This window comes from Coptis chinensis, chromosome 8 (assembly GCF_015680905.1).
Source record: "Coptis chinensis isolate HL-2020 chromosome 8, ASM1568090v1, whole genome shotgun sequence".
Lineage (NCBI taxonomy): Eukaryota > Viridiplantae > Streptophyta > Magnoliopsida > Ranunculales > Ranunculaceae > Coptis > Coptis chinensis.
Genome location: NC_141463.1, coordinates 81979885 through 82005507, shown reverse-complemented (window position 1 = coordinate 82005507; position 25623 = coordinate 81979885). Strand labels below are relative to the sequence as shown.

General features: G+C 36.5%; 1 protein-coding gene, 1 long non-coding RNA gene and 1 pseudogene across 2 annotated transcripts; 2 read left to right on the top strand and 1 right to left on the bottom strand.

Annotated features, from left to right (window-relative positions):
* The first annotated feature begins 2782 nt into the window (after positions 1–2782).
* Positions 2783–3274, top strand: LOC147483493 (secreted RxLR effector protein 161-like). Its single transcript, XM_086579574.1, has one exon. The coding sequence runs from the start codon at positions 2783–2785 to the stop codon at positions 3272–3274; it is 492 nt and encodes a 163-aa protein (XP_086435700.1).
* Positions 3275–9160: 5886 nt separating this feature from the next.
* LOC147483492 (uncharacterized) lies at positions 9161–11433 on the bottom strand (annotated as a pseudogene).
* Positions 11434–24473: 13040 nt separating this feature from the next.
* On the top strand, positions 24474–25592 carry LOC147483491 (uncharacterized). The gene is made up of 2 exons (XR_015205884.1): positions 24474–24910; positions 25002–25592. It is a non-coding gene; the product is annotated as an uncharacterized LOC147483491 (long non-coding RNA).
* The last annotated feature ends 31 nt before the right edge of the window (positions 25593–25623 follow it).

Below are 25623 nucleotides of genomic sequence, written 5' to 3'. Positions count from 1 at the left end.
GTCTATGTTGTGTGTACGACTGCAACAGAGTTGTGGAATTTACTCGATAAAAAGTATGCTACTGAAGATGCAGGTTCGAAAAAAAATTCTTGTAGGAAAGTTTCTGGAATTCAAGATGGAAGATGGGAAATTTGTTGTTTCTCAAGTGGAGGAGCTGCAAATCATTATTCATGAGATTCTGCAGGAAGGCTATAAAATTTGTAAAGGTTTCCAGGTTGCTTCTATCATTGAGAAACTCCCTTCTTCGTGGAAGGAGTACAAAAATAGTCTGAAACATAAGAAGAAAGAGATGGCCCTAGAAGATCTGATCGTCAACCTTCGGATCGAGGAGGATAACAGGAAGGCTGAACTCAATGTGGAGACTTCAGAAATGAAGGCTAAGGCTAACCTGGTTGAAGGTAATGCTGCTAGTTCTTCTAAGTCTAAATCATCTAAATTCCAAGCCAAAAAGAAACCATATGTGAACAAAAATAAACAGTCCCAACCTCACTTTAAAAAGAAACCTTACAATCCTGAAGTTCATTGCTATGTGTGCGGATCACGAGGTCATATAACCCCGGACTATAAATTCAAAAAAGGTCCAAATGATGGGAAGAAAGATAAGGCACAAACAAATGTAGTTCAGGATGGTAACTTTTCTGCTGTGGTTACTGAGGTTAACTTGGTGAGTAACATGACTGACTGGTGGGTAGACACTGGGGCTACCAAACACATCTGTGGCACTAAAAGTGCATTTGCGTTCTTCACTCCTCTAGGATAAGGAGAAAGTCTGTTCATGGGTAACTCATCTGCTTCTAGAGTTGAAGGCAAAGGGACTGTTAATTTGAAGTTCACTTCTGGAAATGTTCTTAATTTGAAGGATGTTCTTTATGTTCCTGATATTAGGAAAAATCTGGTTTTTGGTTCCCTTTTAAGTAAGAAGGGTTTCAAACTTGTCTTTAAGTCAGACAAATTTGTTTTGACTAAGGGGGGAACCTTTGTGGGTAAAGGTTATTTAGATGAAGGCTTGTTCAAGCTCATTGTAACTGATTTTGAATTTAATAAAACATCTTCTTCTTCTTATATGGTTGAGTCATTTGATCTGTGGCCTAGTAGACTTGGACATGTTAATAATGCTTCGATTAAAAAACTGATGCATCCAGGTAACATATCTAAGACTACTATTTCTGAAAACAAGAGATGTGAAGTATGTGTAGAATCTAAATATGCTAGGAAACCTTTCAAAAAGGTAGAAAGAAACATTGATTTGTTGGCATTGATTCACACTGACTTATGTGATCTTAAAGGTTACATGACTAGAGGAGGTAACAAATATTTTGTTACATTTATTGATGATGTTTCACGTTTCTGCCATGTTTATCTTCTTAAGAGTAAGGATGATAGCTTAGCTAGATTTATTTTCTTTAAAACTGAAGTTGAAAACCAGTTAGACAAGAAAATAAAAATAGTTAGGTCTAATAGGGGAGGTGAATATTCTGGTCCTTTTAATAAATTTTGTGAAGATAATGGTATAGTACATGAGACCACTGCCCCGTATGCTCCCCAATCCAATGGGATAGCAGAGAGGAAAAATAGAACTCTAAAAGATATGATCAATTCCATGAACAATAGCTCTGGGGCTTCTATGAACCTATGGGGGGAGGCTTTGCTAACGGCCTGTTATATTTTGAATAAGATACCTTTTAAAGACACAGATAAAACTCCATATGAGATGTGGAAAAATAGGACACCGTCTTATAAATTCTTTAAAGTGTGGGGAAGGTGTCTATACCAACACCCAAGAGGACTAAACTTGGCCCTAAAACTATAGATTGTGTCTTTATTGGGTATGCACAGAATAGCAGCGCCTACAGGTTTTTAGTTTTCAAATCTAAAAATCAATTTGTTGGTGATAATACCATTATTGAGTCTAGGGATGTTGTCTTTTTTTAGTATAAATTCCCATTTATTGAGATATCTGGATGGACTCTAAGAGAAAGTTCATCAAGACTTTCTCCTAGAGTTCGAGAAGATTCTTCTGCTGAAGATGAAATTGAACTCAGGAGGAGCAAGAGACCTAGGACTAACACCTCTTTTGGACCTAATTTCCTTACCTTTTTGGTAGAGGATGATCCTCAGACCTATTCAAAGGTCATGTCATCTTCTGATGCTATTTTTTGGAGGGAGTCTATTCTAAGTGAATATGAGTCCATTATAACCAATGAACACTTGGGGGCTGGTTGAGTTGCCCCCTGGTTGTAAAACTATTGGAAATAAATGGTTATTTAGAAAGAAACTTAAGACAGATGGATCCATTGATAAATATAAAGTGAGATTAGTAGCAAAAGGCTATAAACAGAGAGAAGGGTTTGATTTCTTTGATACTTACTCTCCTGTGACAAGGATCACATCTATCAGGATGTTAATAGCTTTTGCTTCTACTCATAATCTCGTAATTTACCAAATGGATGTTAAAACGGCATTTCTAAATGATGAATTACAAAAGGAGATATATATGGATCAGCCAGAAGGCTTTGTATTAGAAGGCCTTGAGAGAAAAGTTTGTAGACTAAAGAAATCTCTTTGTGGTCTCAAACAAGCTCCGAAACAGTGGCATGAGAAATTTGACAGTGTGCTAATCTCTAACGGTTTTAGTATTAATGAGGCAGATAAATGCATTTATTGTAAATTTGAAAAACAATCTGGTGTAATTATCTGTTTATATGTGGATGACATGTTGATCATCAGAACTAGCTTAGAGACCGTCAATAAGACTAAATCTTTTTTGAGTAAGCATTTTGACATGAAAGATTTGGATATTGCTGATGTCATTCTTGGCATTAAGATTGTGTATAATTCTGATGGAATTACTTTGACTCAATCTCATTATGTTGAGAAAATGCTTAAAAGATTTAATCAATTTGACTGTGTACCTGCCAGAACACCATATGATCCTAGTATACATTTGACAAAAAATATTGGATCAGGTGTATCTCCTTTAGAGTTTTCTAGAGTTATAAGCAGTCTCATGTATCTTATGAACTGTACTAGACCAGACATTGCTTACGCCGTAAGCAAACTAAGCAGATACACCATTAATCCCAGCAATGAGCATTGGGATGCTCTTATCAGAGTATTGAGATATTTGAAATATACTTCAAATTATGGTGTTCATTATGGCAGATATCCAGTTGTGCTTGAGGGGTACAGTGATGCCAATTGGATTGCTGATTCTCAGGAATCTAAATCCACTAGTGGCTATGTGTTCACTATGGCAGGGGTACAGTGTCTTTGAAATCTTCTAAGCAAACTTGCATTATATTGCCCGTTCCACTATGGAATCTGAGTTTATAGCTTTAGATAAAGCTAGTGAGGAAGCAGAGTGGATCAGGAACTTTTTTATGGATATCCCGCTTTGGCCTAAACCTGTTCCACCTATCTCTATTCACTATGATAGCCAAGCTGCTATCTTGAGGGCCAAAAACACTTCCTATAATGGGAAATCTTGACATATTTGTCGAAGACATAACACTGTGCGACAGTTGTTAAGAGATGGGATCATAGCTATTAACTTTGTGAGGTCAAAAGAAAATTTAGCTGATCCTTTAACTAAAGGCCTGGCTAGAGAGCTGGTTTTTAGTACATTGAGGGGGATAGGGCTAAAGTATATTAAAGACTAAGCCTATTTATATAAATCACCGATAACTGACACCTAACCTTTGTGAATGGAGATCCCAGGATCAAGGTTCAATGGGGAAACAAGTTATCTGCGTGATTTGTGGGGGGTACTACACCTAGAGTGAAAACTTTATACCCATCCCTATGATGTAGTAGTACCTTCTGTATCTTTTCAAGGATAAGTGAATACTTTTAATACTTTCTATAGCTGGTTTTTCCAGTGGGGTGTAAGATATAGTACACTCCTGATAGAGGCACCTATATGAGTGAGGAAGTAAAGCCGCTTCCTATGAGAACTTATAGGCTTGTTCTCTAGAGCACTCATGAAACTTGGGAAGCTCATGGCTGTACGAGCACATCTGAGGGAACTCTATGTGTTACCTGTTGACTCGGCTTATAAAAATGTTGAATAGTTCAAGACTAACGTCACTGGTCAACTAGTAATCCCGACAGACTAACACCAAGCGAAGGTTCAAGTCGTATGACACCTTCAGCCCATTCATAACTTCTTCATACTCCAGACATTCTTGTTGTTTTTTTTGTTTTCTTATAATTTCATTCATGTGGGGGATTGTTGGAAACTTGAATAAAATTGTGTCCTCATGGGTTTGAACCCATGACCTTATGTCTCTACTACTCTCTAATGTGGGGGGCTTTAGTCCCACATTGGTTACTAAACTTAAGTCTCTTAAGTTTATATTGTTTTGTGTTCTTATGGAGGGATAGTGTAGAGAGATATAAGGAGGTGCTCACGCACACACAAGGCCGCCTTGGTTTGGGGGCTCTCAGGAGGTGGGAGCTCTAGAAAACCTTAGTGCGCGATGTGCCCACACACGTCGCGTGCAGGGGGGGGGGTGCAAATCCACCCATTTGGGCTTCGCGTGGGTGCGAGTACTGGGCTGGTTTCAAAACAGCTGTTTCCAGAAAACCAAATCACGCCTTTCTTGCCCTAGGATCGTGCGTGCTTGCGTGATTCTTGCCTTCAGTTGCGACTTCGAGTTTCTATAAGACAAAATATTTTCCTGTTTCAAAGGGATCCGATTAAAAACTCTTTCTCTTCTAAAATAAAGAAAACCATGTCTGGAGTACTGAGAGTTCCAGGGTTTGTCATTTGCTGGTGACTGACTCTTCCGCTGTTGTATCTTGGGAGGCGGCGCTTGAGGCTGGCAGCTAACATACCGGCGGCGTTTTTCATCTTAAGGAAATTGTGCCGAGCACAATCCTCAGTGATAAGTTTCTAATACAATCTTATTTCTGTTTTGCTTTACTAGATATTACATAAACTATACCCTAACCTCTATAAACTATACCCTTAACCTAAACCCTATCTAAACCTTAAGATAATAAACTTTAACCCGTATACCCTAAATTTCTAAACATTAAACCCTAAACCAACCCGTTGCATTTAATAGTAGTTAATCGAACCCACAAAATAAATAATCAAATGCATTTTGTATCTACATTTTAAAATATGTGGTGTGTCTGCATTTTAAAATGTATAAGTTTATAACGTTGTGCATCTGCATTTTAAAATGTGTCATGCATTTGTATTTTAAAATATGTAAGTTTATAATGTGTTGTTTTTGTTTGTGATACACTCATACACTATATATACTAGCCAAAATGCACGTGCTTTGCACATGGATAATAAATAAAACTTATTAAAGAGGATGCAAACTCCACTATGTATAGTTGGTTTGTCAATCATTCATGCAAACTGCAAAGAATGGATTACAATAGCATATTAGCATCTATGCAACATTTCTATATATTACAAAGGATCATACTTAATCCACATAGGAGATTACACCAATAAGAGTAAGAGTGCATGTGTTAGTTACTCTGATTTGTCCTCTTCTCAGTAGCAATGACAATGTTGCGTTAGTTCTCTTATGCAGTAACAATGACGGTGTTGTCTAGTTGGTATATGAAGAAGCTGCAACCATCTACTCATTGTAACCACCTACCCCTTACAAGTGAAGCCAATTGATATGGCTGCATTGCCCATACACATCAAAAACTTGTCCTAACGCTTTACAAACACACTAAAATTATGGAAATTTGTCTTGGGAACCAAGAACTAAGAAGATGAGAGACTGCTGTCAGTCAAGTATCAACAATTCGACGTCTCTACAACATGGAGAGGGCTGAACTTCGGAGAAAATAAATATGGCAATAAAGGAGCCGCCCTCTCTCAACATGATAGAATATGGTGGGATGATGACGTAGCTTGATGAGGTGAAGTGTAACACTTTCAGTGCCTGTTGTTCGCTTAGCTTTCTTGCTTTTTATAGCTCAAAGAGCTTGATCTACAGTTAGCGCTTGGATCAACTGATGAAACCTATGGTAATGGCCTACCAACATTTCATGCCTACAGAAGAGGAAATGTTTAAAAATAAACGGTTAGATATATTTGTTCTCACCGATCAAACACAATCTGAAGTGTTAACAAAGAAGAAAATTTATTTCTCATGGCAGTAGACGAAAATAAACCAGGAAAAAGTGGAATTGACATAATTATAAGGTTTTTCCAAATTTACAACGAGCTTGCTTTCAATTACACATATTTCAAAATGCTTGGATGAAATAAGCCTATACATGAAGGCCTCTTACAGGCTGTGTGTTAATGGATATGATTTGACCAAAAGCAGGAAAATTCCAAAGAAAAAACCGACTAAAAAGTTTAGACCTATAGATAGTCAAGTAAATACGACCATATCAATCTATGAAGCCTTGTGATAAGCTACCTAGCATTGTGTTTTCAAATCCTTTCAGCAAGTGAATAACAAATAAATAAATCTTTTCGGCTGAGTAAATGACTATGAACATACTAAATTTGGGTGATATCGTAATAATAGATATGTACACATCAAAAAAAAAAACAATGCCAAAAGCCCTAACTTCATGGAGTGGCTGACTTAAGCAAGATTTGACATCAGTTGAAGTTGCCTTATCTCAAAAGATGAGTAATCTTCAATGTTTACACCTTGTCAAGACAAATTCTCGAGCCTAGAATTGCTTCCTCTCTTTTTTTTTTTTAAAATCCATGAACACAACATACTTTTATGGATAATGTTCCATGAACACTACATACTAAGAAGAGGTTTTAAGTTTATCATGCAAAAGCAATATAGTATGTCTTTGAAATACATTGGCCTCAAGACAATTAAAACAACCAATATATTAGCAGGAAAAATAATTATAATGGGAATTTTTTATAATACCTTTGCCTTGAAGACAAAAAACTTTTGGAAATCGTAAACTTGAAACGGCATTGACTTACCTAGAACCAAGGAAATTCATAAATTCATTCCATGCCTCTCCACTATATTACCAAAATTTGTTAGAAGGGAATCTTTTCCGTTCAAAGATATTTTTCCAAATTATCAGAACACAATAATAACTTGAGGAACAAATAAGCGAACCACCAAACAACAAACCAAATTGGATTATTTACTTAATCCAGTAGGCTGAGCACATAATTAAATCCAAAGATCTTAAATGGGCGGTAAAACGCGCAATTCTCAATGATCATAATATCCTCATCCTACATGCACCAAAATATATTACGTAATAAAAAGGGCATTTGAACTATTGGCAGTTCGATACACATAGCAGATTAGCAGGTGGTTAGTATGTGAAAAGAATGTTAAAAGGGAAAGTCATGTTAGTGTACGTTTAAAATTATCCAATCAGACTGTTTTCAATTCTTTATTATGTCAAATGTTAGTTAAAATTATCCTCGAGTGCAAAAGCTGTTTTACACTTTTAGAATCCATAACCTATTTCGAAAATGGTCCAAGTTCTTTTCTTACAATTTTTTTTTTTGGGTGAAAAGCTAAGAGAATATGTCGATGACACTGAGGACTACATCAACATCATCTTTGGGCGATAAAACAAAACCACCTCTTGCAGATGGGGGTCATGTTGACGACGGCAACCCTCGTGGTGAGTGGTTTTGTTGTGGTGGCTGGTATATTTGGGATGAACATCAAAATTGATTTATATAAGAAGGGTATGCCCCAGTTCTTCTGGACTGCTGGTGGTGGTATCACAGTACCATATTCCTTTCGTTTTAAGCTATTGCTTGGTGCAAGCACAAGCGCTTCTTTGGAGTAAGCCCGGCTTCCCCGGTAACTACGAGGGTGAACAAAAGCTAGGCGATACTTCCATACTCATCATGTTTGGTAATGTACATGAAATGTGTCCAGTTGCATGAATGTTGTAATAGTGCCTTCATCCCGATTCAAACTATTATAATCAATACAAAGTGTGTTAAATTTTTAAAGACAAGATTGTGTGTACTTTGTGTCATCCATTGTGCAAAGAAATGTAGTTCTTCGATGTTGATAACTTGATATGGTGTATGAGTCTTATTATATGTAGCAACATTGGTTTTCGGAAGATTGCTTCCTTTAGGAGCTGATTCTTCAGCTGCTGCTTCCCTTCTCTTTTGCTTTTGCTCTCTCCATTTCCTCAGTTGAGCTTCAACGGCTGTCTTAGCTTTTTCAGCTTGCTCAACCCTGTTCACAGCGTTCTTTGCAACGGACTTGAGCTCCCTAATCTCAAACTCTGCAGCTACGAGGTCCGTCTTCAAACCATGCAATTTGTACCCCGTATCATAATAATCAAGTGTGATGTAACATGAGGCGATGATGGTGCAACTTGGTCTGCTCCCTCAGCTTTCTGGACCAAGGATTCATATTACATTCCTTCGATGAAATTGTAACCTGGGCTTCACTGTCATCTCTTTCGAGTTCTAGATATTGAGTATATGCAGAAGCTTGGAGATTGACAAAGGTAAAACTTCCTAATCCATCTTTTGCTTCTGTTTTTTCCGTTTGGTTACCAAGGTAAAGCTCTCAATTTCTTCTTCTGTATCTACTTTCTCCATTTCTCTTTTCAACCTTTTCAGTTTCCTTTTGGGCCTTAACTGCTTCTATTGCTAGCTGTTTCACAGCAATATTTTGTCCGGATTTAACACTCTTTGCCCTTTCTTCGGCGGCTCAGCTGCTGCAATCATCAACCTCCCTTTGTGAACCTGTGCTTTAAGTAATGCAATTTCAACCTTGTCTTTGCGGACTCTTTTCCACTGATTTCATCAAGATCACTCTTTGCCTTCAGTATTATTTCACTTCAAAGCATATCAAGCTCATGATTCAAAAGGATGGATTCCTCTTTTGCACTTTTTTAATTCTACTTCGATTGCCTCATTTCGGTTTCCAATGATATCATGTAACTTGCTTGATCGAGACTCTCTTTTCCAAAAGAGCCATTTCGATCTTAGCTTATCCAAGTTATCCATGGCATTAGATGCAAACTTCCTTCAATGAAGTATGGAGCTCTTTTACTTGTTCCAGCTCGATTGTAAAGAATCAATAAATAGGGTCCTCTCTGACAAATGATTCTCCAAATCTTGCATCATTTCGGTTCGTTTTCTCATCTCTTCCAACTACTCCTGAGCATGAACTGCTGCCACCCGCAATTCTTTCTCTTTCTCTGATCAAATTATAGAGTACTTGTTCTCTGCTTCAATTGCAGCCACTTTTGACAGAAGAACAACATCATTAAATTCAGAGACGCACCTCAAAAGCTCCTCGGTCTTTTCCTTCTCCATGTCGACAGCTATTGCCATTAATTCCACGGCTTTCTTGGGAGAAACCTTTGTTTCCTCAGTGGAAGAAATTTCAGCTTTAGCATTGCGCAACTCTTCCTTAGTTGCATTCAACTCATTTATTACATGGATGAGCTGCTCTTGAGCGTCTCCAGCTTCAAGGAGCAGATCAGACATCTCCTTGACCTTGGACTCAAGTTTGTCAATCTGTTCTCTTGCTTCTTTGGAATCTTCAACGGCTTGGTTTCTTTCAGCCTCACAGTTCTTTAGCTGAGCAAACAGTTCATCAACAGTTACATTGTATGATTTGAGCTTGAGAAGAGCTCGCTTGTAAGCATATTCTTTTACTTCCACTTGCACCTTGTAGTTGGCTAAGTCTGTTAGCAGAAGCTCCTGATGCTCAGACCTCATCTTACCCTAAGAAATGAGGGAAATCAATTGTCTTAAATCATTAATCACGAACAACATCTGAATATATTGGGTAGACCAACATCAAGGTGGATCCTGTCACAGTAATAGCACATTAACGGTCTAATTATACAGTTCCAACCAAGTGTTAACCATGAATTCACATTAAACTTTGTAAATTGTACCTCAGTAATGCTTATTGACCTATGCTTTCTTTGATCATTTTTCCGCCCAAACAAAGAAAGTGCAGCCTGAACCGATTCAATTGATTTTGTATCAATTTCACCCATAGCTTGCTATTTTAAGTTCAAGATGAACCTTGGGAATTGAACTTGAACGGCAGTAAGAAGGTCAGAACACATACAAATAATACTTAGGAGTTTGGACAAATCCCGAAATTAATCCGATAAAGATTTTGAGCTGATATATATCATATTTAGAACTATAGGAGCAATATATATCTATAGTAGAGAAGGTGAATAAATATTTTACCAAGCGATGATAAATAGCTCCTTGAACGGCAAAGCAGAAGGTCAGAATAACATACAAATAATACTTAGGAGTTTGGGCCGATCCCTCAAATTAATCCGATAAAGGTTTTGAGCTGATATATATCATATTTAGAACTATAGGAGCAATATATATCTATAGTAGAGAAGGTGAATAAATATTTTACCAAGCGATGATAAATAGCTCCTTGAACGGCAAAGGTGAAGGTCAGAACACATACAAATAATACTTAGGAGTTTGGACAGTCCGAAATTAATCCGATAAAGGTTTTGAGCTGATATATATCATATTTAGAACTATAGGAGCAATATATATCTATAGTAGAGAAGGTGAATAAATATTTTACCAAGCGATGATAAATAGCTCCTTGCCAATTCAGATAGAACTTGCACTCGCTTTCCATCACCACCTCCAAATTTGGGACCCTTTGATGCAAAGACACCCCTTGGGCACTTTACTCGAGTCTTCGCGGACTTGGCCATCGCCTCGGCTTTCTTTGCTTTATTTTTCATCCTTTGTCTTCTTTATCCTCTCTTTGATTTCACTGTCCCCCAAAATAAAATAATGGTTAATACAATGCAAAAAAAAAAAAAAAAGGGCTTGGAAGTTGAATACAACATTGTGCACATACTCATAACAGCAAAAGACAAATTCCTCCTAGCCATCATCAAAGAAAGGAGAAAAACAGCTTACCGGAGAGCGGCTTCACAGGTTGCATCAGGAGCTTCAGTCTTTTCAGTTCTTTTCTTCTGGATAACCTCCAAGGTAGCACCAACAATAGGCCTAGAGTATGGCTTCTTTGTGGCGCGACGCCTTGTCTTTACAGCCTCTGCAGCAATGTCCTGCCTTGCATGTGAAATAAGACAAAAAACTTAAAATCAACCATGAAGCCATATGCATGGCCAATAACACCAATGACAGGGCAAGAAGAAAAATATAAACTCACCTTCTTATGTTGCTTCCTATAATGTGGCCATCCGTAAGCTTTGAAGGCTTGAGGCGGTTGTGGAAGTACCTCTTGCATTTTGAAATTAAATAGAGGAAAACCTCGGGGCATGAAAGAAGAACAACATTTTACTTGAAAGGTTTGGAAAATGAGATTGCCACGTAAACTACAACCATACACAAATGAAATTGTGTAAAAGTTACTACCATAACTTACCCGAGAATCAACAAGACACAAATTTGATACCCCTCGCCAGATATATCTTAGCACCACTGAAACGACAGAGTTCAGTCCTGAAAAGAATTCAAAGTCATTATCAGGATTCAGGAGCTCTATCATTATTTTATTTTGTTACTGGTAAAGAAAACAGAGCAAGTAGATGCCATAATCAAGGGGTGGAAAGTTTTGATTACCCAAGAAGAATCTGAAGTCAGACATATTTCCGGAAACAAACAAACAATAGTTAAAAAAAAATCCTAAATTCAAAAGATACAAAATTTTCCACTCAAGACAGATGCATAGGAAACAGTCAAACAGATATACTCCATGTAAATGACATTACCTGTTTATGCCCTCTCGTACCTAGGTGTGGTGTAGCAAAAGTAATGAAATTCATGGGTTCCAAATCCAAAGCAATTTTTCCTTTTGACTTGTCACCCACAAACGAAACTCCATTTCCTTGATCACTTTCCCTCAAGATGTCTAGTTTATATAGCCTACCAATAGCGTACCTTGCTACTAAACCACCCAATGAGTGAGCCACAAAGGATATCTTTTGAAGCTTTGGCCTTCGGTTTATGACTGACATTACCTGCAAAATATACATAAATTCAAAACTATCATATTGTTGCTATGATAAACGGAAGTATACATAACCAGGGGAAATGTATACCTCTTCGGCCAATCTTTCCGCCATTACATCAACACCATCCGAGTAGTAAACATAAATATCTCTAAAATTGTATTCAAACAAATCTATTAACTTATAAAAAAGGATTAAACAATTATAATTAACCAATTAAATAAATGACTAAAAACAACCCCTTGAATTATCCAATCCAAATAGTAATGCCAACTGTTAGTGAATGGGGTGATAACAGCTTAAACTAAATGATAGGGATCCAAGAAAGTAAATGAAGGAAATTATCGCAAAAAGAATCTCTCGAAGTTGGAGAATTTCTTACAAGAATTAAACTCACCAAGTTTCCACTATCAAAATTACAAAGCAATCGTTCTGTACAATAACAATATTCACAATAACAGCGTTCTTTGCAACGGAATGTCTCCTTTGTGGTAGTAATATGTTTAAAACCTCCGACTTATTCTCTTGGACATGGCATGTCTCATTATCCAGCTGGTGCAACTGTTGTAATGGATCTAGTGATCCAATCACATGCTTCTGTGTTTCAGTATGGCTTGTCTCATTGTACAGATGTGGATGTTCTAATGAATGTTGTGATCCAATCACCGCTCTTCTTGAGCATAGCTTGTCTCTATGTCCAACTATTGTGATCGGCTGTAATAGATCTAGTGATCCAATAACATGCTTCGTTCAGTGTGGCTTGTCTCATTGCACACCGTGAATGTTCTAGTGGATCTTGTGCTCGATCGTGCTTTTTCTTCTTGAGCACGCCTTTTGTCGATCTCTATGTCTAACTGCTGGGGTGTTGTAATGGATCTAAAGATCTAATTAGATGGTTCTCTTGTACTAAAACATCCATATGTTCCGATTGTACCGGAAAACCTACATAACTCGCTAGATCTTCATTTGTTGAATTGAACTCTACTTCCAGTTGAGCCTGTGGTTCAACATACCGATTTTCATCTCAAAACCAAGACCGCTCCCTCAAATTCACTTGACTTTGGACCATCCGGTAAGTCATCCCCTTCTTCTTCAACCCCTCCACGATGAGCCTTGACGATTGACACCGCTCCCTATCCCGGTTTGGCTCCTCGGTTAAAAAGTGTAATAGGTCGCTTTGCCAACGAAGTTTTTATCTGTCTCCATTGAGCAAGTAATTCCATTGGCCTTGAATGTACCGAATTCAACTTTAGATGCCATAATCATTGTTAATGGAATTTTCCTTACATGGAGTATCCGATCTAAATAAATCTTCTCCCATTCTCCACTCTTCTTCCATGATCTCCACCTTTCGAAAGCAAAATGTTCTTGTAATGGGCTTCAAAGTAAGCTTTTTCATAGCTACTCTTGATCCGGGGTTGAACACTTCTCAACTTCTTCCAAGTACTTGTTCGTGGAAAATCCGACCATCTTTCCCAAGATAATAAATCGCTTCTCAAATCTTCCAAATGAAACCGATTACTTGAATCTAGGATCGAGGCAATTGGTTTTTCTATCTGCTTATATCATTTTCGATTGCAAAACCCATCAACAATTTTCAAAAACAATGAACATCATCTAAAAATTCAATTGAGAATCACAATATAAGAATTCAACAATCATGAATCAAAACTCATGCGGTAGTATGAAAAATGAAGAAAGTTCAAAAATAATACCGAGATCAAATTAAACAAAGGGTGTTGCGGATATCATACAAAGGAGATATGGTTTTACCTCAAATTCATTTCTAGAGTCTCGCCATCATTTCACCCATAACTCTTCCGGATCAAGTTTCAAGAGCTATTACTCGATGCGAAAAGAGAGTGAAGACTTTGTGCTCAACATGGGCTACCAAATCCACTTGCTAGTCCAAGTGAAGAAGATTAGAATGCGCATAAAACAAAGAAATATAACCAATTAAGAAGCGATGAATAAGGAAGGAGAGTATGTGCTTTGGTCTGAATTAATATAAATTCCATAAAACAAGTATGCAACAGAAGCATTACACTTTAATTTGGTGAGCAAGCCGCTTTTCGATGATGTAGTGTCCAAAGGAGAGGGAATCGACTTCATTGTAGTAGAAACAACCTTTGTTAATTGATTCCACACCCGAAAAGTCGGTGAGTGAGTTGGGTGCATTCTTGGGCACAAACAGCAGCTGATTTTATTGGGCTCTGGATAATTCGATGGCAAATGTTGTGCAACACTCACAGTCAACTACTATTATATCTCGCACCCACTTGCTTTAAGCCTTTAACCATTTCCGTTTACAAATAATCAGTGGAGTAGAGAGGGGATCTCCGGTTTTTTTTTTGGCTTTGATCTTTTTTAAGAGAGAGAATGAGAGGCTGGAAAGAGTTCATGAAGAAAGGAGGGGAAGTTGAAAGAACTCAGTATTAATGGTAGTTAAGTGGGTATTAATGGTAGTTAAGTGGGTATTAATGGCAAGGTAACACCGCGTACATGTCAATATAGGCGTGGATTTGGGTTTTTACCCTGAATTTACATAAAACTCCTTTGTCTGTGTGTTGTGATTGAAGGGTATAAATAGAAATCAAAAATTAAATGACGAAATAGTCCTTTTTTAAGACATTGAATAATATTTCTTTTTATTTAATCAGGGGTATTAGGTGGTAGAAAAAAGGCTGGTCTAATTTAAAAGGCCAGGTTAATTATGGTGTATTTTACTAATAGAGATGCATATTAAAATGCATATAATAGATGGTTATAAGTGAATTCTATTACTTTACTTTTAGTGAAACTATTTGGTAGTTATTATATAAGGGTAAAAAGATAATAAAACAGCTACAAAACTCAATAACTAAATTGTCTACTTCTACAAAACGTGGGTATAGTCAAAGCTCAAAAATCTAAATTTTGTCATTGTACAAGTAGTTTTTACTATTTAAAAAGACAAATAATAGTAAATCTATAAAATAATATTCATTCTTCAATCTTTTATGTATAAATTTTTCTAAAACAGACTCCCTAACCCAATTTCTTGTTTAAATATTTAGCCTACTCAAAATTAAAGTATATACAAAAGTTATAACATTCCTCATAATATCTAAAATTCATTCTATTTTGTTAATTAGTGTAACACGTAGTTTTTGGATATAGCTTACACCCTTAAAAATGATTTTTCTCTAATTATGGTTAAATGAACCAATAATCATCTTATATATCATTGTTGTAATAGTGATGCGTCCTCACGTAAATTTTGTGTTTTTTTGTTAAATAATATATCATACATAATATATACAGCAAATAAATAATGTGTATGAGTGAAGAATCCAAACCGGTCCACATGAAACCAGTGGTTCTAGGTAAAGTACCACAATCTCTACTATATATATATATATATATATATATATATATATATATATATATATATATATATATATACTAGCATCATGTACGTGCGATGCACGTCTTAATAATACATCCACAACAATAAAAATCTTAACAATACAGATGTTAAGATTAAATCTACAGCAATATAAAATAAAAATCAATCTTGTTAAACTTCTTGACAATTCATCAAGACTGCTTACTCCCAAAAAGGCAATAGGAAAAAGTTAAAAAATGGACTAAAGTAGGGGACATAAGGTAGGGGACATCAACTCAATAGAAGAGCACTTTACAGACAAATATTGTACTGGCATATCAGAAGTAGGAAAGAAGAAGTCATAGCTCTTCGCAACGTCAAGAACACATTACCTTCTTGAACCTCAAAAATTAGGAGGGAACAAAAATAAATTACACATGAAGTTCTAAATTACAAATCTACATTTGGGACCTTGCAACAAAATCTATCATTTAATATCCGGGTTCAAACTAACAAAACTACTCCTGTTTGGGCAATGGCCATATCCATTCCCCTTTCTTTCAACTCCATACACAAACTCAACATTTATCTTCAACACAAAATTCAGTCAGCAGAATTGGCATATGTGCATACATTTTTGTTGGGGCTTATTGAAAAATCTATTGTGGGTGCCACCAACTATCTGTGGGTAGTGAACTGAAAACCACAATTGTGAACATATATGAAATTGCATTATGATGTTTTTGTAAGTATATGAAATCAATCGAGAAAATTATAGAATTTTAAGATTATAGAAAATTACCTTAGCTCAGTCTCCCAATACTGTTAGTTTGCTCAATCAAGGGAATGCAGTGTAAAAAGACAGGAACGCTCGCAAAACTACCAATAAAAATTTATGCAACTTCCCTGTAGGTCCTCTAAGCTAAAAACACGACTACTTTTTCCTTTTCATCTTGCTTGACGTTGCTTGAGGCTTGAGCATATTTCGTCCCCTGATCATTCCGAAGAAAAGAATTATCAGTGTTTACATTGCAAAATAGGGATATTAAATTTTGTTGCCTCCAAAAGTCCTTTTTTACATCACACATGACACATACGTACAAAAACTTATACCTGCAACCATTTATGCATGGAGGCATCAGTAGTTCCAGACTTCCACTTTCGGTGATTTCTTTGTTTTTAGGATAAGCAAACAGAAATTTCACATATTACTAATTCTCATTATAAACAGAATCTTAGCGATCGTTTTTAAGTTTCTTATATGTACTCCGAGATATTATTTTCTTTTACATGGATTTGCAGACATAATTTCGTTACATACCTTGGAAATGTTCTGTGGTTGGGCATATATCCATAGCCCACTGAGGCCAGGAAGTGCGACATCAAGGGGGAAAAGAAAAATTGAAGTATCTGCGCATAGTATTTAGTACATAGGTGTCAAACTTATGTAGAGAATAAGATTGGCATTAAAAAATAAAAATAAATGAATTCCCTCATCTGATTGTGATGTGTATAAACATAGTAAATTGGTTGGAGGTGCTAACAAAGGAAGACTGACCTGCCCATTAAGCCAACAAAGACTGCTCGTCTCAGAAGGAAATAATTTTGCTCCGCTGTGACGATGTGTCTTGAAATTCTAGAGTCGAAAGGGTTCAAAGTAAAGAGTGTCCACAAAATCCCTCGCACAATTATGGTATGAACGCAACCTATCTTTTTTATTTTAGAGATATATCTTGTACCAACACTGGACGAAGCTCTATCACAATTTCGTTTAGCTGTTAGCAATATAATAAATGATTATACAAAAAAAATTAAAAAATCAATGTGAAGAAGGCATGTTGTTCAGACAAATTTACAAGATACTTGTACCTGTGGGTGCAGGTATCTCTGGGGCAGGAATGTATTCACTGTTCTTCAGACATGTATTGGCATCAACTTTTTTCTCGCCGTTGATGTTCCCGACAAATGTGCATCGTGTCATTGCTGTCATCAACTATAGTAGAGTCCGGTAGGGAAGTATTGTCCATGATCGACATTAATTAGTGGGCAAGAGAATGCATACAATTAGAAATTAGAACACTCTCCGATAGGGAAGAGTCGTTCATGATCGACATCGATCTTGAATTAATCGATGGGCAATAGAATACATACAATTAGAAATTAGAACAGTAAAAAAAAAACAATTAAACAATTAAATAATTAAACAATCAACTACACACTTAAACAAATGGATGGGTAATAGAATGAAAAAATACAAATAGTTATTAACAACATCTAAACAATGAACAGTTTAAATAACTCAAAAATTCACTTTGTTGTTTGCCAGAGTTCTGGGTGTTAGTGAAACAAACACAATACCACTGCCCAAGTATAATTACATCGATACAATTATTTAAGATTCCAAGGCATTTCAAAACTACAAATTCTATTAAGAGTTGTCCATGATTGGCAAGAGAATGCATCCAATTAGATTAGTTACTGTTACATATATTTAAGTAACTTAATGAGTAAGTATAAATAAAATGAAAAAGACGAAATGGAACCTTGTGAACAATTGACGAAGTAGAAATAACTTATAGAGAGATTCACATGGTTGAGCATCAGAGTTCTAGATATCCAATTCTATTTCAAGATTCAAATGAAAAAAACCCCAATTGAACTAAAAAAAACATAGAATGAGCCGAGAGAGTGAGAAGAGAGAGAAAGGGTGGGCGACCAAGAGGAAAAATCATCGAGAAATATTTAGAACTTTTTTTTAAGTGATGAATATGCAATCAAATCGAGAGGGTGGCGGAGAGAAAGGGTGGATGAGTTTGAAGCTTAGAGCGAAAATAGGGAGACCGAGAGAGAGAAGAAAATTCGAGAATTGTTGAGAAGTTTTGTTAAGTGAACGAAATGACCAAAATGCCCCTATTCCACACATTCACTATTCATTCAACCCCTCGTTTTTCTATATATTAAAGATATCTACTACTTATAAGTGGCGTGGGTGAGTTAACCGTTTGCGCTGTGTATCGGTTCTGCTCTGTTCATTTTTTTGACACGTGTAAAACAAAAAAAATCAGTTCCAAAAAAATCAGTTCCAAACTTTTGTTTGTTTTTGTGTCACGAAGTTTTGTTTGTCAATTTTGTTACACGTGCAAAACACGTGTATCATTTCTAGTTTAATTTAATTATAAGTGGCATAGTAGAGCTAGCCACATGAGCCATATATCAGTTCTAATCATCCATAATTTCTTGACGTGTTATGGCTAGTCATTTGAGCTACTTTTTGTATTATGTTTTTGTCTTTTTTTGTGTTTGTTTTTATATCTTTCGTTGGCTCCACTAGAGAGAGAGAGAGAGAGAGAGAGAGAGAGAGAGAGAGAGACCCTATCTACGTGGGAACCACGTGCCAAGGCTATTATTATTCTTCTTTTTTTTCGATAATACCTTATATATTCATAAATAAAACACTAAACCAGTACAGGGGTAATCTTGTTTGTCAGGATACATTGTGGTAGCTGATCCATTTGCTGCAGATGGGAGGCCCATTTTGCTAGCAAATGTGCCTCACCATTAGACCTCCTGTTTATCCACTTAAACTTACAAAACACAAAATCAGAGCTTAACTTAACAACATAATCTCTCAAGCTCTCATACATTTATGAACAAGACTGACTATTTAAAGCCTTTATAACCTCTAAACAGTCCCCTTCTATGTACACTGCAGTCCACCCAAAGGCAAGAGCAAGTCCTATTGCCACCTCAGCCGCAACCATCTCTGCTTCCTCTGCTGACCTGGCTTGGAACTTTCTAGTGCCTGCCCCTACCACTCTACCTTCCGAGTCCCAAGCTATTGTTCCAGCTGCTGCCTCTCCTGAGGTAACCTAAAAAGCAGCATCAAACCTTATGTTAATACAATCATTAGGAATCTCAGGGAACATAGAGTCTAAATCATATTTAGACTGGTCAAAAGTAAACTCAGGGGGGTTAGAAGTCTCATTCTGAGTGTTGCTTTCTGTAAAACCATTGTAACATTTGCAGGCCTCCAGCTCACTTCTTCTAAGAGTTCTCTCCCTGTTTGGAACCCTGTGTTCAAACTTTGCTTCATTTCTTGTTTTCCAAATGTTGTGTAGCAGATAGCAAGCCTGAACTCCTGCCTGAGATATCTGTTGGCTCTTGCTATTGCACCAACTAATTAATTTTGTAATCCATTCTTTGGCATTATTACTACCCTTGTTTTCCATTCTCAGACCTAAGCCTGAAGAGAACCACATAAGTCTGGACCATTCACAGTCAAAAAACAGATGACTATCTGTTTCCAAACATTTGTAGCACAAGGGACAGGAGAAGTCTCCCACCATTTTCCTAGAAGCCAGCCTTTCCCCCATTGGCAAAGCATACATGTACACTTTCCAAAGGAACATCTGGAGATTGGCTGGTATTCTAGCTTTCCAAAGGAGCTTCACAGTGTTTTTATTAAAGCTAGAACTCTGCCCTATACCATTATCCATCGATATGTGTTTGTAAGCAGATTTCACTTTGTGAATCTCCCTGACTTCTCCCCACTCCAAACCATCCTATCCTTCCCTAGACCCGAAGGTCTGATCATAACTTCCTTGATTCTTGCAACTAGGAAAAGAAGGAAGAAGGCTGTGAGCTTGGCCTCATCCCATCCAGTCCTATCCTCATGGAACAGGTCAACCACATGGAGATCTTCAAGTCTGGGATCCTCCATCCCTAGTTCTCTCAGAGTCTTGGGTTTCCCATTACATATCACCCAAGGGTCATCCAGAACAGATGTGGAAGTACCACTATGGATCCCCCAGACCAATCCTCCATTAATAAGATTGAAAGTTTTGTGTATGCCTTTCCAAAAGAAGGAGGCATACCCAGGTGGTTTCCACACCTCCCCAATCCAGTTTTTTCCATATATACTAGCAAGGGTCTTTGTCCATATAGATTCAATATCGATGAAGCGCTTTCCAAGGAAGCTTGGCTAGCATAGCTACATTTATGTCTCTCATCTTTCTGAACCCCAATCCTCCTTCAGACTTGGGTTTACATAAGTTGTCCCACCCAATGGTATGGACACTTTTTGAATTTTCAGAACCATGCCAAAAAAACTCTCTACATGCTTTGTCTATTTTGTCACAGGTAAACTTGGGAAGCATATAAGTAGACATAGCATAAAGAGAAGTGGCTTGTACCATAGACTGGATTAGGGTAGCCCTTCCAACCTGTGAGAGTACTTTAGCCTTCCAGCCTTTAATCTTATTGTGGATCTTGTCCACTAAGAAGTCAAAATCCTCTGCCTTCCTTTGAGAAAGCATAATAGGGATCCCTAAATACTTATCCTTTGGGTCAAAAAGTCTCATTTTCCATAACTTCTTTAACTTTATTTTGTTTCTAAACTTGATGTTTCTACTAAAAAACATGCTTGACTTATCAAAATTAATCACCGCCTGCCTGTAGACACGGATAGTCTTGGAGGATGGCCTTAAGGTGACCCCATCCTCAAGATTACCTCTAGTTAACAGGATTAAATCATCAGCATAGAGGAGGTGGGAGATGGGAGGAGAAGCTCTCCTGATCTTAATCCCATGGACTTTCTCCTCATCCTCAGCTTTGGCAATCATCCTTGATAGAGCCTCAGACATGATGATAAAGAGATAAGGTGATAGAGGATCCCCCTGTCTAAGGCCTCTTTCAGGGATGATCTTATTAAGAGGACTCCCATTCAAAAGGACTTGGAAGGAAACAGTAGATATACATTGCTTAATCAAACTCCTCTATCTTTGGCTAAACCTCAGCCTCTCAAAGATGTTATCCACTAGAGACCATTCCACTCTATCATAGGCTTTTGCCATATCCATCTTTAAAGCAACCCACCCATGATTCTTATCTTTCATGTTTTTCATGTGATGAAAAAGTTCACAAGCCAAACCAGTATTATCCCTTATATTTCTCCCTTTTATGAAGGCCCCTTGAAAGGAAGAAACAATTTTATTTAAGTGCCTTTTTAACCTATTGGCTAAAATCTTAGAAATGACTTTATAGCAGAAATTGCATAGACTGATAGGCCTAAAATTTGCCACAGTCTCAGGATTATTTATCTTAGGAATAAGGGCAATATAAGTTTCATTAAAAGTGGGGTTAAGCTCCCCCTTAGTAAAAAAATCCTTCACAAAAGCAACAATACTGCTACCCACTATGTCCCATGTGTTTTGATAGAAATACCCTTGGAACCCATCAGGTCCAAGAGCCTTAAGGCTACCTATCTTTTTAACAGTTCTCCAAATATCATCATAAGTAGGGATGGCAGTAAGGCTCCCATTTTCCTTAGCAGTGATACAGGGTTTGAACAAATTGAGGATGCTATCATTTCTTTGGGGATGGTCAGAGTTGAAGAGTTCTCTAAAGTAGGAGTTTATATTCTCCCCTACTTCAGTTCTCCCCACACTCCATCCTCCCCCTTGCTTCTGTAGCTTCTCAATGCTGTTTTTCCATCTTCTGAAGATGGTTGTTTTTTCCACCCTCCTTCAACCAATGAATAGTGGATTTCTGTTTCCAAAAACTTTCCTCCTTAACCAACCACTCAAACAAAATTTCGGTTTTAAGCCTTTTGCTTTTTCATAGTTGGTTAGGGAGAAAGGTTTTTTCAACACATCTTCCGACTCTTTATTAACTTTTTTAATATTAGTAAAGATGTTGCCAAACACCTTCTTATTCCAAATAGAAAGATGTTGTTGTGTCATCTTATGTTTAAGGATAACATTAATATCAGGCAAGTCATGAGAAATAGAATTCCAAGCAGTATCTATAGCAGGCATGCAAGTATTATCAGTGAACCACATATTGTAGAATCTAAAAGGTTTTTCATGTTTAACTCTATTCTCATTCTTAGAATTAAGATTTATCATGATAGGCAGGTGATCAGAACTAGCATTAACCACATTGTACACATGCATGTTAGGAAAGAGGATAACCCAGGCATCAGTAGCCATAGCTCTATCTAGTCTCTCTATGATGTGACTTTGAGGGGCTCTGTTATTGCTCCAAGTATACTTTGGGCCCTTAAACCCTAGGTCAATCAACCCAAGATCATTTATCAACCCATTAAACTCCACCATACTCTTATCAAAAATACTCCTACCCCCAATTTGGAAACACTGAAACCCAAGGCTATTATTATAAGAAACGCTGGAAACCGAACCACAATATTACCTCTACAGGGAATCCATGTTGCCTTACGTTACTACGTTACAATTGACAAAATTGACAATAAAATTAAGTGATCAAGACCAGAAGTCCAGAACCGCACCATTGTTTGACCCAAGGCCTAAAATATCATTCGATATATTGATATATCAGCAATATATATCGAAATATAAATAAACGATATAGAAATAATATAATATTTCGGTGAGATATATATCGAAATATGGAATACACGATATGGAAATAATGTAATATTTCAGTGAGATATATTGATTCATTTTTAGACCGATATATATCACATTGTTTGATATATCTACGATATATTTGACATATATCGATTGACTTGTTGACTGTTTGACCAATAATTCCTATATATGTCATTATATATCGGTGATATCGAAATATTAACTGTTTCACAAAAAAAAAGTTGGAATCTCTTAAATATATCGGTCTGTTTTTGGGGGGTCTGAAATATCAGCCGATATGGAAAAATTGGGCTCTGGTTTGACCATACTCTTAAATCTTAAATAATCAGGTTTTGGGAAAAATCTCCCTTATCCAATTTTCGGTTCATAAAACCTCCCTCTTAACAGACCAACCCACCAAAACTCCCTGCTTTTGAAAACCCCACAATATGGACGAAAATGCTCCCGAAACTACTTTAATGGCAGAAAACAAGCTATTATTCTTCTCCTCTTTCTCCACTACCCTCTTTCTTCTTTCTTTTTCACTTTCTCTCTTTCTCTCATTCTCTCATTTTTTTCAAATACGAAATTCTTCTTTTCTTTCTCTCAATCAATTTCTCTTGAAATTTGTTGTTCTCCAACCAAACAAATTAGATTTGAGAAACAATATCAAGATTTGGAAATTTTGTTTCTTCCACTCAAAATCGGATTTAAGAATTGTCTACTTTTTCAATTCAAAGATGAAATCTCTTTGAATATTTTGAATATGAAAGTCATGTTTTTTTCAATTCAAAAATGAAATCTTTTTGGACTATTGTTCATTTTAAATAATTTTGCATAAGTTATGATCGACCTGTTTTCTCTATGAAAATTTAATTTTTCATAGGTCAAGTTACTGTGTAAATTTAAATTTACATAGATCAAGTTACTATGTAAATATAAGTTTTTATAGTTCCAGTGACTATGTAAATATAGTTTTACATATATATGTCTATGTAAAATACATTTACATATATTTTGTCAGGTGTCGGAAAATTTTCAATTCCAAATGTTACTATGTAAATTTAAGTTTTCATAACTCCAATGGCTATATAAATATAGTTTTACATATATATGATTATGTAAAAATACATTTACATATATTATGTCAGGTGTCGGGAGAAATTTTCAATCCTAAAAGTTACTACGTAAATTTAAGTTTTTATCGCTCCAATGACTATGCAAATATAGTTTTACATATATATATATATATATATAGATAGGGTAGGTTCCGTTTACAACACTTTTTATACAACGTTTTATACAATACCCCCCACCGGACCCTTCAAGATGTTTTAAGGGCTAATTTTTTGTAGATAAGATGTTCTCACCATGGATATAATCTCCACAAAAAATTGGGTCCTTTGAACATTTCTAAGTTTGCCAAAAAAAAGTTACAAAATCGATATTTCTAAACCGTTGATAAAAATTCATAGGTTGAGAACAAATTTTCTCATGGTTAGGAGTTTTCAAATGAGCTGAATTTTTGTGGAGATGATCTCCATGGTGTGGAGATCATATCTACAAAGAATCAAGGCTTAATTCATATTTTCAAAAGGTATTGTATAAAACGTTGTATAAAAAGTGTTGTAAACGGAACCTACCCTATATATATATGACTATGTAAAAATACATTTACATATAGTCGAGAAATTTTCAATCCCAAAAAGAGTAAAAAAGGAAATAAAATAAAATGAGAAATAAAAACAGACCAGATTTTATTTTATTTTTGGAAAACAGGATATTATTTAACAAGACCTAAATAATATGGAGGTTATGTGATATGGGTCGATGGGAAGGAGTGTATACTCAACCGAGTTAGAACCGAGGGGCTTAGCCTCATTTCTTGCTTAAATAATAGCCAGCCGAGTCTCTCTCTCTAAAATCGGAATAGAAATTGTAATAAGAATGGAACCGGAATCGGAGCAGGATGTGGTGGATATAAGCGGGGGGATGGTGAAATTATCTCATTAATAAACTTTTCCCTTTCGATAAAATCTCGTTGATTTCTTTCCTTCACAATTTTTAGTAATAATGGCGACGGCCCCTGAAGTACCCCCTGGATATCGTGATTGGTCTAAGTGTGGTGATTTTGGTGGTCCTCGTAAAGATGTTGACGCTGCTACAAGGGAAGAACTTCGCCGTCAGAGACGTACCAAAACCTACGTACCTACCCCTAGTATGATGTCTTCACTCTCCTCTCGAATGTTATTGTTCCTTTTATCTTAATAAATAATAATTAACTAATTGTGATTATTATTATTTTTTAGTTACTGTAGAACAAGGAATGGATATCATTAAAGATGGTGTAACTGTGAGGGTGTGCAGATATTGTTGCCAGAAGCTTGACCACGATTATGCTGTGTGTCCGTCCCGAGACCTTTCCCCGCTACCGTTATATCCCCCACCTGGTGCCAAAATATTAGTACCCCCTTTGAACATTAAAGAGAACGCAAGAAACAATTCAGTCATTATTAAGAGTCTCTCCAAAGACATTCGTGACAATGACTTGCTTAAGCTCTTCACCGATTTTGGTCCTGTGTCAAAGGTTCGGGTTGCAATGTACAAGAAGACTGGCGTGTCCCTAGGCGTTGGTTTTGCTAGGTTTGAAAGCATTGATGATGCTGAGAGAGCTATGAACAATCTCAATGCAGATGGTTATCACATTGAGTGGCTAGTTTAAGCCTCTTTTCTTTATTATTAGCCCTCTGCCACTGTCTTATTAGTAGTATACTAAGACTTGCTACTATATGTTAGTGTTTCTGTTATGGATATGTTTACTATGGTGCCAGAACAATTCTAACTTTAAATGGCATGTTAGCTATATATCTCTATTAATAAATGTCGTTATATTAGTTTGAGTGTAGTTGTTGCTGTGGATGTTTGTTTCTT

Bases quoted from the DNA above. Each gene is read 5' to 3' on its own strand.
- LOC147483493 (XM_086579574.1), top strand. From the start codon at position 2,783: ATGAAAGATTTGGATATTGCTGATGTCATTCTTGGCATTAAGATTGTG.